Genomic DNA, 16,178 nt, shown 5'->3' with positions numbered 1-16,178 from the left:
TTTCATGTCAAAATGCCTATTGCTTGGGTGTGATAGTGGTGCGAGTATTTATTATTATTATTATTATTATTATTATTATTTGAGGTTGTCAGGTTTATTTTTATCATTAAAATTAAAATTCGAGCATTCTACCGAGTTAAGCATTCTATCAAGTCGAGCATTCTACTGACCGATGATACAAGTGTTGGGAGTATGTTTTTACTTTTATTTTTGGAGGAATGAATTTTGACCTGTTTTTTCTGGCAAATAAAATGGTTTTGAACTAGGGAATGAATGAATATGGTGCATTATGGTTCAGATCATCTTGGTGAATCACCTTTCTTTGCAATATCTCAAAATCTGTGAGGCAAGGAAGCGCTGGTGAAATCTTTCTACGAAGTGTATTGAAGCAAAGGCGGAGCAATGGTGATTGTTTTGCTCATGTTATTTACAATTATTATTATAATTAATCAATTATAATTTGAAATTATACAAAATTTATCAAAATTTATAGAAAACTTATAAATAGTGAATTTTTAATTATTTTTAATTATAATTGAATAATTATAAAATTATAACAAAAAAATTAAAAGTGAAATCTTCTCCTTTCTTTCGTCAACAATTTAATTAATTTAAAATTCAAAGTTATATTTTTATTTGAGTCAAAATCTTTTAGCTTTTTCACATCAAGGTATACTGGACTATCATCTCAACACATCAACATCTGCACTGCATTTACCTGGCCATATATATATATATGGCTCCATAGAAACTGATGTAGCATGTCATAAGAGTCGATTTATATGCCATGTAAACGTCATCACAAATTTTCATATTTTGCCATGGAATATTATCAAGATACGATCAATTGGACATTGATGCAACAGAGATAATGATTTCTTTTAGTTTCCAACGAAAATAAGAGTTTAATTAAAAAAATGAACACTTCAAGAGTTCAATTGAGAAAAATAAATTAAATGAATGAATACGTCAGCAACTCGGAAGAGGAAATGCATTTTAGGGGGTGCTAAATCTAGAGCAAAAAAGAGTTTGCTGCTCATCTGTGAATGAATATATATGAAATGAATGTGAGGAAAAAGAAAAAAAGAAGATATGATATCTCCCTCATTTCCATGCCACTGCATCAATCTCATCTCTAGCCGATTTGTAAAGCTCGAGCCTTTTGGCAATCTGTGTTCTCCTTTCCATCAGTTGGGGGTCCTCATCCAGCATTGCACTAAGTCGTTCCTTCTGCATAAACACCGCAACAATTTAACATCAACAACTGTGAAACAGATCTTGTTCCTTTCAAGTTTGTTTAGACTCGCTCAGTGTTCACCATCGTCGATGTTTAGACACAACCTCAAGCGCCAATGGAATGACCTATGGCTTTGAGGTTCAACCTGATTCTTTGTGGCAATTAATCCAGTTTATAACTTCATGAGTTTGTTCTTTAGAAATTAATCCAATCTAGATGGAGAACTAAGGTAGTTTCTCAAATAAATTGTACCAATACTAGGCAACTAGCTGTATGTAATAAGGGATTTGTTGCACTTTGAAGTTGACTCCAGACTGCATATAAATGGTATACTCTCGCATTCATTTTTCTTTAGGGATAACATTACAAACGACCCATGAAATATAGTAAAATGTTCAATACGATATCTAAATTTTAAAAATCTTTAATATGATGCTTAAACTATAAATCTGTTAACTAATATGGTACATAGAGTATTATTTGTCCATCATGTTCCATCATTTGAAACTAATCACATTAGAGATAAATATCACATTAATTAACAAATTTATAGTTTCGGTATCATATTATAAATTATTAAAGTTTACATATCATATTTCACTATAATTCAAAGACCGTTCTTAATATTAAGCCTTTTCTTTATAACTAAATCAACTCTACATCTATACGTTTCTGACAAGTTGTGAATGATTTTCCTCTTTTTTAAGTTTTTTCATTTTCTTCAGGTATTGGTGCGTGGAAGAGATAAAAGTGCAACACTAAAGGGAAATATTCTAAGCAATTTACCTCTCTCCTCCCTACTTGAGCATAAAAGTTGCTCAGCAGTGACCTCTTGGCCTCTCTGACTTGGCAATAAACCACTGCTTTAGGAATAGTATTCTTCAATGTATCACAAACCATGCCTATATAAGCATTAACATTTGATCCTGAACCAAGAAACAGTATATATATCAGTACTTGTTAATCAATATATTTTTTTAACTGTGATGTTTGAAAATCCTATATGTCGTAAATAGAAACTAGCACCACTAAAATGTAATGAAAATGTATAGAAGTTAAAGTTAGGCCTGCTCAGAATTAAGGAATTTCCATAAGTTCAAGAGGCAGATTATTTTGAAACACTCTAAATTAAGTACAAAAAGGATCTTAGAACACCATGTATGTCAGTTTGAGCTAAAAAAAAAAGAACAGAAGAGTAGTAACATAACCAACAGATAAAACTTGATATACCAATCCTTCTTAGATAATTATCATTGAGGCGGTCATTATTTGGGCCAGATGGGTTTGCATTCTTCTCTTGTTTCTTCTCTGGTTCCATATGAAGCTTCCGGAAAAAGTCAACTGTCAAATAACCGGACTCCATCTCGACTAGCCGTAATACTGTTTTACGACTTTCTTCGCGGAATCTTTCCAATGCTTCATTTGCAGCAGTAGCTATGTCATTTTGAAGTGTTGGGAACCGCTTCAATTCCTGCAGTAGCATTGAAGTTACATATATATATTTTTTTGGCATTTGAAGTTGTCAAGATTTGAACTTTAATTAACAGAACTAAGAGTTCAACACTCTGCCAATAGTTACGTGTTTGTTGGCAAAATGAATAGAAGTTACATATTATCTACAATATATCCTATTAGTTGTTAGAATCATCTCACAATGAAACTGTTGTGGATATCTAGTAAGCCACAAAAGTAGTATGGAAAAACAAAATCCACTTCACAATCACCTCAACCCACTAACACATACACCTTTTCTTTTTCCTTTGTCATATTGGTAAGAATTGTTTCAAATACTTAAGACAAATCAAGGAAAAGATTCGTAGAGCCCATAATTTTTTTCTTGTCAAAGAGATAGATTCACATTACTACTCTCTTTTTTTTTTTTTTTTTTTTTGTTGCGAACACTGGGAATAAAGACTGAAGATGCAGCAAATCCAACAGGTATAGCTAAATTATTCTACGTGCATGATTAGTAGACTGATTGAATGGAAAATGGAAGTGCTGAGAATACAACATAAGTATCCAGGAAAGTAAGTCTTGTTATCGACGAAGCTATGAAAAGTGACCACTTCACAATAGTTTTCATATGGTATGAAAAACTGAAATGACACTATAGCGATTCCAGATAGCACCACAAAATTTCCATTATCAACTACCATTTTGCAACAATAGATCAATATTTTTTAAACAATAATTTATCTTATGTTAGTGTTATTGAATTTTATGAAAAGGGATGTTTCCAGCTAATAACTACTTACCACTGTTTCAGCTATTGACTTCCTCACAAGTTCTTTCAATACAAAGTGCACCTGAAGATCAAAGCAAACAACATTCAACAGTCAGAATAAGAGTAAGGCGTTTCGCTTCTCTTCAAATTTATAAGAAACAGAAGAATAAACAGAAATTTCAATTAAAAAGTAACCAGCTATTAAAAGAAACACGCTCAAATGCCCTCATATGAGAGCTAGACTTGTGAGAACCAGATATATAAATCTTCCACAAAAAGCCTACATCAAGAATTCTTGTAAATCTTCCTGTTGGTCTACATGACAAACCCACACCTTATAACGTATATCATAGCCCAAAGAAGTCTAGGTAATCAAGTTCGATCACTCTTTTAAAGAAGCTATACTATTTCAAATAGAAAAAGACCAGATAACAAAAGGCTACGAAACAAAAACCTAAAATATTTGAAAAATGATAATGGAACAGTTCTAACATGGTTAAGAACATATGTAAAGAAATGATTTTGATGTGAGGAGGAAAAGATTGTAGAGCTTTTTATCCCACAATTAAGCTAGTTAATGCTATTTCATTTTTCCCAGAATAATTGATAATGCGAGAACGAGCTCCCATCTTAAGTTCAATTCTTCCTGATTGCCCCCTCATTTAATAATGGAGTTAAAAATGCTGCTCCTTGTAAAGAGCAAGAGCTTAATGTGAAACCAACTATGACAAAGAATCAACTACTAGGGCATCACAAAGTCACATTTTACCAGATTATGCATATTTTAAGAAGTCAAGAAGAAAAATAACAAATTTAGTTGCCAAGACACATCTTTTTTCTTTTATGGGGACAAGCCAAGACACATCTTGATTGGCAGCCACACTCTATCCCGAATATTTAGTATGTTTAATTTCCCTCTTCCCCAAGTTTTTCCATAAAAGGAAAAAAAAAGGATGGAAAATCAAATAAAAAACTGAGTACATTAAACACATATTAATGGGTCGTGTATTAGCAGATGATATATATATATATATATATATGGGTCTACGGTGATTTGCCATTCGAAATCAAGATATTGGGCTTGGACTTGTCAATCGATTCATAACCTTTCAAACACAATCAATATCTATTCGAACTACCTTTACTTGTAGGAGTACATCTCGGATTTGTCAATTATGTTATGATTGGAGTCCCACTCATGACAATTTAGTTGAGTGTAAAATTAGAGAAATCAAATTCATGGATTGTGGATTTAGAAGCTTTAGATCATATGATTGGGGACGCATCTATATTTAGTAAATACAACTAATGTTATGAAAACTTAACAATTTGAGTTGCTAATGGATCACTTTCAAAAGTAATCAGTACAGATTATATTATTATTTTCAAAGAGATAATACTTGATTTTATTTTGTTTGTCCCAAATCTAAGTTACAATCTACAGTCTATAAGCAAACTTACAAGAGACCTTAAGTGTGTTACTAAATTTTTTTCAAATATGTGTGAATTTCAAGATTTGGACTCAAGAAAAATGATTGGAGATGCAAAGATGTGTGCAGGACTCTCTATCTTAAGAACTAATGATTCTGAAAGACAATATCAAAAAACCTCTTGTGTGGCTTCATCCTCCAGTAAAAATAAAGATAGTTCTATCACGTTGTGACACATCGGTTAGGTCATCCAAATTTTTTGTACCTTAAAAGATTGTTTTTCTCATTATTCAATCAAAATCCTAACAACTTTTAATTTGAAATCCACCAACTATCCAAACATACTATTACCACATATCTTAATCAACTTTACAAATCATTCCATCATTTTTCAATGATATACAATGATATTTAGGGTCCCTATAGAGTAAATAGCATTACTGGCTCCAGATGGTTTGTCACATTTATTGATGATCACACCAGGGTTACTTATGTTTTCCTTATGAAGGAAAAATTAGAAGTGAACCAGCTATTTCAAAACTTCAACAATATGATCCAAACTCAATTCAAAACCAAAATCCAAGTGTTAAGAACCGCAATGGGAAAGAATATTACAATTCAATTCTTGGATCATATCTAATGAAGCATGGTATAATTCATCAAAGCTTATGTGTTGATATTCCTCAGCAAAATGGTATTGCTAAAAGAAAAAATTGGCATTTGTTGAGAGTTGCAAGATCTCTCATGATGACTGCCTATGTACATAAGCATTTTTGGAGTGAGGCGCTACATATCTTATAAATAGAATGCCTTTTCGAGTCTTGAAATTTCAAAACCCTTGCCAATCCCTTCTCGGTTCTTATTCTCACCTTCGAATCATATTGTTTATTCCCATTAAAGTTTTTGGATGCATTGAATTTGATCTTACTAGCCAACAAAACCAAAGCAAATTAGAAAGAAATTCTACTATTCCATGAAAGTTACCTTTTTTTAAAATTAACCTTACTTTCCCAAAACTACCATTCAAGGGAAGAATCAAATCACATGGGAATATCAACTTTGGGAAGATCCTGTTACTGAACCACCAAACACTTCTCAAACTCCCTTTCACGTCCAAAACATCCAACCAGATCCTCCAACTCCTTTTCAAGTTTAAAACATCCAACCAGATCCTCAAAGCCTGAAGTCCACACTAGGGAAAACAAACAAAGAATTTATTGTCTATTCAAGAAGACATAAAGCTCATAAGGATCTAGGAGAATGTACACCTTCAAATCAAAGCCCAAAAATCTAAACTAATTCCAGAGATACCTGAAACCAATACAAGCAACATTTTTACTGAATTTGAATCAATTGAATCTTTTGATCATCTTGATCAGCCGATTACTCTAAAGAAATATGTGAGATCATGTACTCAACACCCAGTCTGTAATGTGGTTTCTTATGAAGGTTTATCACCCAGTTATTGGGCTTTTGTTACCATACTAAACAATATGCAAATTCCTAATAATATTCATGAAGCACTCATACAACCAAAATGGAAGATGGCTGTTTTGGAAAAAATCAAGGCCCTAAAAAAGAACAAAACATGAGAGATTTTAGAACTACCCAAAGGAAAAAATCCAATTTGGTACAAATAGATTTTTACTGTCAAGCACAATGCAGATGGAAGTATTAATAGATTCAAAGCTCACCTTGTTGCAAAAGGATTTACTCAATCTTATGGTGTTGACTAAGATGAGACATTTGCTCTGGTTGCTAAACTTAAATTCAATCCAAGTGTTATTATCATTGGCAGCAAATCTAGATAGGCCACTCTACCAACTAGATGTCAAAAATGTATTTCTTAATGGCGACCTAGAATAAGAAGTTTACATGAAAATCCTTTTAGGATTCAAAAATCAGGACAATTCTAGCAATTTACGTAAGCTTCAAAAGTCTTTATATAGTCTCAAATAATCCCTACATTAATGGTTTGATAGACTAACAAAAATGGTGAAGAAGTAAGGTTTCCACAATGTCAGATCGATCATACCATGTTTGTCAAACATTCACCTGAAGGAAAAATAACATTCTCATTATCTATGTGGATGACATTATTCTTACTAGAGACTGTGTGAAAGAAATTAGCAACCTAAAGAACCACTTAGCCAAAGAATTTGAAATTAAAGATTTGGGACCCCTCAAATATTTTCTTGACATGGAGGTAGCTCACTCAATGAATGGCATATTTGTTTTACAACATAAGTATGTCCTAGACTTATTAAAGGAAACTGAAATGCTTGGATACAAACCTATTGACACCTCTACGAGCACAATGAATAAGGTAGGAATGGTTGAAGTCCATCAACAGATAAGGGCAGATATCAAAGATCTATTGGGAAATTCATCTACCTCTCTCATACAAAACTAGATATCGATTTTTCAATTAGCATGGTAAGCAGATTCATGAGCAACCCAACCAAGGAACACTTAAGGGTTATGTATTGAATCATACAGTACCTAAAGAAAAGTCTTGGCAAAGGGTTGTTTTTTAAGATGTCATCACAACGAAATGTTGAAATTTACACTGATGCTGATTGGGCTGGATCCGTTACTGACCAAAGATCAATTACTGTTTATTGTATCTATGTGTGGGGAAATTTGGTTACTTGATGAAGCAAGAAGCAATCTATGGTGGCTAGAAGTAGAACAAAAGCTGAGTTTAGAGATATGTCTCATTTCATATGTGAGGGAATTTGGCTGAAAAGATTGCTGAGGGAGTTAAAGGTCTCTGCAGAAGAATCCATGAAGATATTCTGCAACAACAAAGCTGTCATAAGTATAGCAAAGAATCCTGTTCATCATGATAGGACTAAATATATGGAGATTGATTTTCATTTCATCAAAGAGAAGATAGAGGAAGGAATTGTTAGATTAGTTTACACTCCCACATGCCTCCAAACTGCAGACATACTCACTAAGGCTCTCTCTCGAGACAACTTCAAGAATCTGAAGTCCAAGCTAGACATGATTGACATTTACCACCTAGCTTGAAGGGGAGTGTGGAAATCTAATTTTCATTATTACTTGATTAGTTTACTTTGTCTATTTTAGTTAAATCTCTTATTTTTAGAATAAGGAGTGATTTGGGTAATTACACCAAATCCATTAGATATTTTCCTATTATGTGTAGAGAGTAAATTACTCCTTTAATTAGCTGTTTAATGCATGAAGATCTTGAGTTTTAAGGTTGAGAATATTCAGTTTTTAGCCTATATATTTTCATGCAATTCTAGCATTATAATAGGAAAAATATAGAAGAATAAAATAATTTTATTCTAGAGATTTCTTCGGTACATGTGTGTGTGTGTGTGTGTGTATGCACTCAAAGTAACAAGAATTACTAGTTGCGTCTATCATAACCACAAAATTGAAAGTTAACCAAGCTACAGCACAAGTGAGAACATTACAGCATCCACGGAGGCTTCAGCTGGCCCTTTGAAGTAGCTGATAGAACCATCAATGAGCCTTCTGTATCCTTGTTCTGGAGCAATCAAATGTGGCTGATAGCCATCAGCCTCTGTGACAACTCTTTGGACATTTTTTAATGAAAGATGACGATCAAAGGGGAGCTTCTTCAAAGCAGCCGGCAACTGGTTGTCAAAAACTCCATATATTCGATCACCGCCTGGTCGTCTGAAGCAGCCACTTACCATTTAATTATATAGGGAGAAATATAAAATTATATGGAGTACTACAGGAAATGAAATAGCTAACCACATTCATAGCAAACATACTTCACTAAAATAGGGCAGTAATGTCATAACACTTATAGTACTTTCTAAAATGTATCCTCATTTTTTTAGTTGATTGTCTCTAACAGATGCTCTGCACAAAAAGCCAACCAGACAACACAGACTAGTACTTGGGGCCAACAATTGGAAAGGCTTTCTAATTCCTACAACAAGTACAGCCAAAAAGTCATAGATCAGAACTGAAGCTTTATAAGATTGAATAATATCTTTCCCTAATTGCAAGTCTTACAATCACTAGACGCATCTTGAAATGTGAATGTGCTTTAGGGAATTAGGTCTCAGAAATTAAGAGATTGAACTTAGTAAGTAGAAATATTTAAATAAGAATTGTGTAAGCTGACCAAATAATAAATCAAGATAGAACCAGTATAGAAGTTTCAATGCTGAGTACTAAAAAAGCTGAAAAATTATGCACTTTACCCTCCATCCAGGTGCTCCTTGAAGACACGGTCAAATGCACGACAAAGTTCTAAAATCATGTACAACTGGGCCTGTACATACATTTAATATGATTAAAGTAAACTAGACTGAGGAAGTAACCATTCACAACTAAGCAAACCAATTTCTGAAAGGTCTAAATTGTTACCCCTCCATCTGCTGTAATAGGCCTGCCAATGCGGTCCAACTCTGCGTTGAGCTCATCAATGGTCTTATTTATCAAAGCAATGATGCTTGGTATGCGCTGCCTGATAACAATTTCTAAATGCTGAAATAGAAGGAAAAAAAAAAGGACTCATAAAGTGAGATGTCTAAAGCTTCGGTGACTTATTAATATTAAAATTAACTGAAGCAACCAACAAAAGAAAGAGGAAAAAGACCTTAGATAATAGTTTTGCAAGATACTCTGATCCCATTTTATTCGCCAAGTGTCCATAATCAGGGCTTGTTTCAAAATATTCACGTTCTTTTCTACGAGCAATAATCATATCAACATTCTTATTGATGTCTGCTTGAGAACGATTTACAATTCCAACCCAAGGATGCTGTAGCCTATACGCCCTTCCTTCAAGAACCTGAAAGACTTATGTCAAGTAACTATAATGTTTATGTGTTATGGATTTAAGATCTATATTGGAGATTTTCTAACTGATGTGACATCTTTATCATGATGTACCAATGCCACACACAGAAGAAATATTTACCACATCCAAAAGAAAAATTTTAAAGAAAATTTCAAAAGAAACACATTAAGTAATAAGCAGATTTGGCATAAACCAAGCACTTTGTGGCATTGTCATGTAGGGTTCCAAGTCATTCAGGAAAATTTTGTCTAATCTGCTATCTAAATATAATGTTTTTGGCATATATTATGCAAGTATTCTATGACCGAGCAACTAATGCAGTAAGTATGATTGAATCCCTACATCCGCAGCATTTGTTCCCTTGTCCATCAGATCAAGTTTCGTTAGCACCCCAAAAGTTCTTTCACCTGAATACACCAAATTTTAAAGAAATTTTAATCTCCTTGCTCATCAGACAAAATTCCTATGGCATAACAATGCTTCAGAAGAAAATAGTATATATGCATAAAGCTAATTTATAATACCTGTTGGATCAACTTCTCTTGCAAGTTTTATGGCATCTGAAGTGGCAATGTCTTGATTAGCAGGAGAAATAGCCAATATGATGCAGTTAGGCTACAAAATTTGAAAATTTCAAACACGAACTGAGTAAGAGAAAAATCAAATGGTTTCGGGTTGAAGGCATAATATGTTGTCAAAGCACAACGTTGTTTGTTTCCCTGTTAGTTATGTTACTTGTTCTTTGTTGTTTATTTTCCAGCATTGGTTGCTCACCTGGTAAGACCATTTACATTAGCTGTTTGTATCAAGCCTAAATATGAGGGAAAGTGTTAGTTGTACCACATTCATTTCTTGTAACCTTATATTCAGGTTGTGCCTCCCAACCTATTGCTAATTGGTTTTAGCTTGGGTACGTCATATGGTATCAAATCCCAAGGTTGTTTTATTATGTCATTTCTCCTTTGTTGCCCAAATTTGTTGTCCATGTGATAGGCCAATCTGTTTCAGCTGTTAGTATTGGTCCTATAGATGGGAAGAAGCATTAAGTGGTATTATCCTACATTGGTTAACTATCTATCTATTCTCAATTGGTTTTAGGTAGGATGATTAGCAAGCTTGTTATCATCTTAATGTCAGTTTTGAAGATCTGCCCTTGTTTAGTACCGTGTCAAGAAATTTAAGACACTTTAAACAAAATTGAATTTTTAAAACAAATTGATAAACTATTTTAAGGATTGCAGCTAAGGCAAACTTGTGATTGTAATGAATCAAGCTTAGTTAGTAAATGGCTCCTACTATCTATATATAGACCTAAATGGAGAAAAATTGTGGTGTGAAAACATTGTAATTCTAGAATACGAGGCATAACAACAGACATATTCTCTAAGGATGAGTTATTTAGCAAAGTGGCACCTTATGATGCATGAATGGAAGATTGACAATATTGAATTGAATAGATAGAGGCATTGGAATGTAAACTTTTAAAGACTTCCATGATTGCAACATTGGAGACAGACATATGTCACTGGACCATCTAATTAGTGAGAATTCATAATTGTTCACTGTGTATGAAATGCAGAAGCCTAGTCCAGTTTAATAATCATCTATTGTATCATTGTGCCTCTGTACCTAATTAATACATATCAGTTCAACCTATCCTGTATTAATTGGTTACATATTAATTCCCTGTCCATCCATCTTTTAATTGTGTGTTAAAAAAACTCATCATCTCCTCTCAAATTGAGATATAAATGAGCCACAATGATTACTTGTTTCCTGGATCTACAGGCTCTTATTTGATTGAGTTCTATTTTTCTTGCTCATTGCAAGAATACCTTATGTTTGAGTCATATGCATTTGGTATCGAAAAGCTTACATCACCCATCAAGTTATCAGCAAGCCAAGTAACTTACCTTTTCAACATAAGAACGAACCATGTTTTCAATATCTTCGACTATACTCTCCGACTGTCCTTCTGCAAAAGCCATAGTTACATCCTTCATGATTAAGGATTCAGTGTTGTGTGGTTACAAGGGAGATCAAATCTAAATCACTTAAATTTATTAAAAAATAAAAATTATTGCTGTTACCTACGGCAACCTTTGTCAACCCAGGAAGATCTATAAGTGTTAAGTTGACGACTGCGAAATAAAACCCAGCATATTATAGTCATACAAATTGAACCAATAACTACCTTAAAAGGATTAACCAAGTAGATATAATGAATGTCAAAAGGAAATCAAAACTTCAGCACAAGGGAACTTGAGAAAACAAGAACTAAGAGTATAAGTATAGTGATAACATCACATGAAAGACCAATCATAATGCATCGAGACACACAATCATATGCAACAGTGGCAGAGCCAGATATGAGTTCCAGGAAAGAAGGGATTCCCACAGACTACCCACCACAACTTGATCTCGCTCAAAGAATTTCCTGCTGGATGTCTATATGAAATTTAAAGCAATGCACCTTTTTCCTGTTAACAGGTAATGCTTCTAATGATGGGGTCCAACAAAGTATATAATTAAGATACAATCGTTAAAGAGAGTGATATTTACGGAAATTAAAGTCGTGATTCAGGCAAGCAGTTTTACTCTGCATTTCATGTAGATAGTTAGAGAAAAAAAAAAGTCCAAAGTATTTGGCCCTTAATCCTTGAAAAACTAGGCCTTTCAAAGGAAGAAAAAAGATTCTCCAATTTATTTTTAACCTAGTGATATTCAATATTTAAGCATGATTTGTGAGCTCTTTTAAGATGGGGCTATTTTCCATTATTTTCACTTTCATCGAAGAAACAACATAGGAAAGAGCAAAAATTGTCTGGGCAATGTTTAAAAAGTAAAAGAGAGACAGAGAGAGAGAGGAAGAAGCATCATTATAGAAACGGGCAGAGAGAGTAGAATCATAATTTCCACAAATGTACGTCATTTCATGTATAATTGAGAAAAAACAAATTGTTCCTCCGTTTTTTGTTTCGCCATGACTAGATTATCCACGCTGGTAATGGAACAGTCTTATATCAACAGCATAATTTAGGGTGCTCAGTAGAATGATCAGCTAAAATAAACTCTGTTGCAAGCTAGAAATGTAAGGAACTGTACAGGATGAGTATACAAATAAAACACAAATCAGAAAATTAGTACTCCTTGATTGCTAACATTTAGTCATATAAAGTGTCACTATTATGGTGAGAAGATATATAAATATATATATATATCAGTGTTCATAAACTTAATATTAGCGAAAGCATCAGAAGAGTATGTGGACACAAATTATCCAAATAAAATCCTTCATGATTTTTTTTTCACTATTGATGTTCAGAGAATAAGTTGCAGTGAGTGATAGTTAAGATGGTGGTGTAAGTGCAGACCATGTGGAGAATATATGCTCAAGTGAATTGGAATATTGGAGATTTGCTTTGTCTTTCCAGTTATTCTATCTGTTTCATCTGCAATCTCCTTACGAACAGCAGCTGCATAAACAGTATTCTCATAGTTGTTAGCAATATAATCATCTGATTTTTGATACATAAGAACACGAAAAGTAAATGTTTAATGAAAAAAAAAAGACTAAATATGGAGCAGCAGTCATATTTAAAGTAAACAATTACATGGTGAAGAAAAAATAAGGAACTGTAAGGTTGAAAGAACAATGTTAGTGGGGAGATGAAAGAAAACAATTTCATATTCTCACAAGGTAATTGTTCAATCTTATTCCAGTAAAAGCTGAATTTACCATTAGACAGCTACTTGCATGGTTGAGAATGTATCCTAAGTGTATTGGTGCATGGAATGATCATCAATCTCTTAAGTTATTATCCAAAATAGAGTAGTAGAAAGTAAAAGCATCCATTTTTGTTCCTTCATTGTAGCAAATGATAGCTACCACGAGTAAGGTGCTCTGTGTTTCCCATAAGTTGAGAGTTACCAAGCCAACGCTTGTAAAGTTTATAGGAAGTTCCCAAAATTACTGTCACTCCTTCAGAGCTACAACCATGGAGCTTCTTACCTTAATGGCATAAAATTGTTTCTTCTACTTTACAGGAAAATATTTTTTAATAAATTATACCTCAAACATGGAAGGCAAGGGTTCTTTTCTTTTGTTTTCTTTTTATCAAATAGCCAGATGTAACAATGCATGTTCACTTCCAACTCAAGCACTTCTCTTACTTTAAAAAGGGATGGGAAAATAAGCTATCCATTGTACCAAAATGTAATATTTGGCATATACACTACATAAACCTCATCCCCAACCTGTATCCTACAAATCAAAGGAGAGAACTTTACCTCAACATAAAACTGATTTTAACCACTACTGTATCAAAGAAGTCCTATTATTTCAGATGAAGCAATATGCACTCTTCATAAAACCTGTATTTATCACACTATCCAGTCTCAGCTAGTACCTATAACCTATCCCATTCCAAAAAATAAGATAATAATCTCATGCACGGATTACCCAAAAATAATATAAACACCAATAAAGAAGTTAAAAATTTTAAGAGCACGGGTAGATAACAAAATCAAAATTTTAAATTACCAAGCATCATAATGGACTTACCAAAATCAGTAAATCTCTTCTTCGGTGCGTGAAGAAACTCTGCATATTCAGCCCCAGATTCTGTTTTATGAAGTTGCAACACCAACGGCCTCCGTGTAACAATGCCTTATAATTCAAGAAAAATAAAAATTAGGTTTTGAAAGGAAATGCTCTTCATAATAACTAATTTCACATGGTATATGGGCATATGTCATTATCAAATCATATATATAATTATATGATAGTGATCACTTTGATTTGAAATTTAAAACAGAGATCACGGCAGATGACATTCACTTTAGTCATGATCCATGGCAGTTCTCGAATGATTTATTTGGCTAAATTAATATCATGAATTATAATATGTTTTCTTTACTATTATTTCATCTTTTAAGCAGCAAGATCCAAAATTTTTGTTTCATTTTACTATTATTATTTCTATTATTAAGGAAAAGAAATGAAAATTTACCAGATCCACGAGGTAAAAAGTCCCTTCCTACAACACTCTCCAAAACTGAAGATTTCCCAGAGCTCTGATTTCCACCCAAAAAGAAAGGGTAAATGAAAACAACAATGTGAAAATAAAAACTAGTAAAAAAATGGATTGAATGTGAATTTGACCTGGCCACCAACAACGGCAACAGAAGGGAGAGCTTCCCAGAGGGACATTCCTTCGCCGCCATGATCGCCGAGGACGGTGCAGGCTCTTTGGATTTTGTTTACCAGCCCAATCAAGCTCTCCATCGTCGCCATCTTTTAACCAAAAATAGAGGATTTTGAATCGGACAAGACAATGCCGTATCGTAAATGGGCGCTTCGGACTTCGGATTTGATGCAGAGAGAGATAGAGAGAGAAATATAATAAACGAAAAAAACGGTTGACAAAAGTGATGCCTTTGCATGGATGACTATTTGCATATGTACAATTTTTTAAGCTAAAATTTTATTTTTTTTAAATAGAAAAAATTATTTTTTTTCTCATAAATAAAAGTAAAATCTAGGTGAAAATGAAATTAGTGTACGAGTTAAGATACGTTTGGTTTCAGAAAATAAAATTATTTTTTATTTTTATTTTTATTTTTTAAAAAAAATGAGTAAAAATATATTTGATAATTGAAAATGAAAATAAATTTTTAAAAAACAAATATGAAAATAAGTTAAAATATGAAAATAAAAAAATATATGTTTTTAATTGTGAAAACAAAGGATATATATGTTTTTTCTTATGTTTTACAAGTTACCATATTTAAACACTTTTTAATGTTATTAATTAATAAATATATATTATATTTATAATTACATGCTAATAATAGTAATATCATTGAATATTTTATTTATTTATTTATTTTTATATTTTTAAAAATAATTTTATTTACATTTACAAATTATATTTTTTAAAAAACAAAAAATAAAAATAGAAAATCAAATCAAAAATATTTTCTTAAACCAAATAGTACCTAGTTTTTTAGTTTTGTTATGCTGACCTTTCAACTCCCTTTGATTATAATTTCTTCTCTCCCTTTATTTTTATTTTTTATAATTTCAATGTTAGATACTTTTATATACATTATATTATACAAGTCTAAACTTATAATAAAGCTATAATTGTCATATGCAATTCAATATAAAGATATTATAATTATTTTCTTATGGATATTATCTTTTTAGATATCCATAATGAACATCTTATAATAATAGTTTTAAACCATTTCATATCTTTTTATTCATATAATTCTTTTATTAATCAAATTGTTAGATCTTATGTTTTATCTATATAAATCATGCTTTTCTTTTGGAATCATAAAATTTCAACCCTTAAATATTGGATAAATTATACCATATTAAAAACTAATATTTTCAATTGATATGGTTGGAATAATTTCTCATAAGTAATACTAATTTGAATGTTATGAGTGAAAAAGAAA

At 32.4% G+C, this 16,178-nt stretch overlaps 1 protein-coding gene across 1 annotated transcript; it reads right to left on the bottom strand.

The window, feature by feature from the left end:
• Positions 1 to 875: 875 nt before the first annotated feature.
• On the bottom strand, positions 876 to 15,226 carry LOC111287078 (phragmoplastin DRP1C-like). The gene is made up of 16 exons (XM_022877291.2): positions 14,875 to 15,226; positions 14,723 to 14,786; positions 14,275 to 14,379; positions 13,085 to 13,186; positions 11,801 to 11,851; positions 11,624 to 11,685; positions 10,235 to 10,325; positions 10,053 to 10,117; positions 9,507 to 9,701; positions 9,275 to 9,394; positions 9,109 to 9,179; positions 8,344 to 8,569; positions 3,493 to 3,543; positions 2,468 to 2,708; positions 2,024 to 2,163; positions 876 to 1,230 (listed from the first exon to the last, which is right to left on the bottom strand). Exons 1-16 carry the CDS (start codon positions 15,004 to 15,006, stop codon positions 1,105 to 1,107), a joined length of 1,842 nt encoding a protein of 613 aa, XP_022733026.1. The 5' UTR covers positions 15,007 to 15,226; the 3' UTR covers positions 876 to 1,104.
• Between the last annotated feature and the right edge of the window lie 952 nt (positions 15,227 to 16,178).

The sequence above is a fragment of the Durio zibethinus genome, chromosome 4 (assembly GCF_047325235.1).
Source record: "Durio zibethinus cultivar Kanyao isolate XHJ-2024 chromosome 4, ASM4732523v1, whole genome shotgun sequence".
Taxonomy (NCBI): Eukaryota; Viridiplantae; Streptophyta; class Magnoliopsida; order Malvales; family Malvaceae; genus Durio; species Durio zibethinus.
The sequence above is the reverse complement of the archived record's forward strand: the minus strand, read 5'-3'. Positions and strand labels throughout refer to the sequence as shown.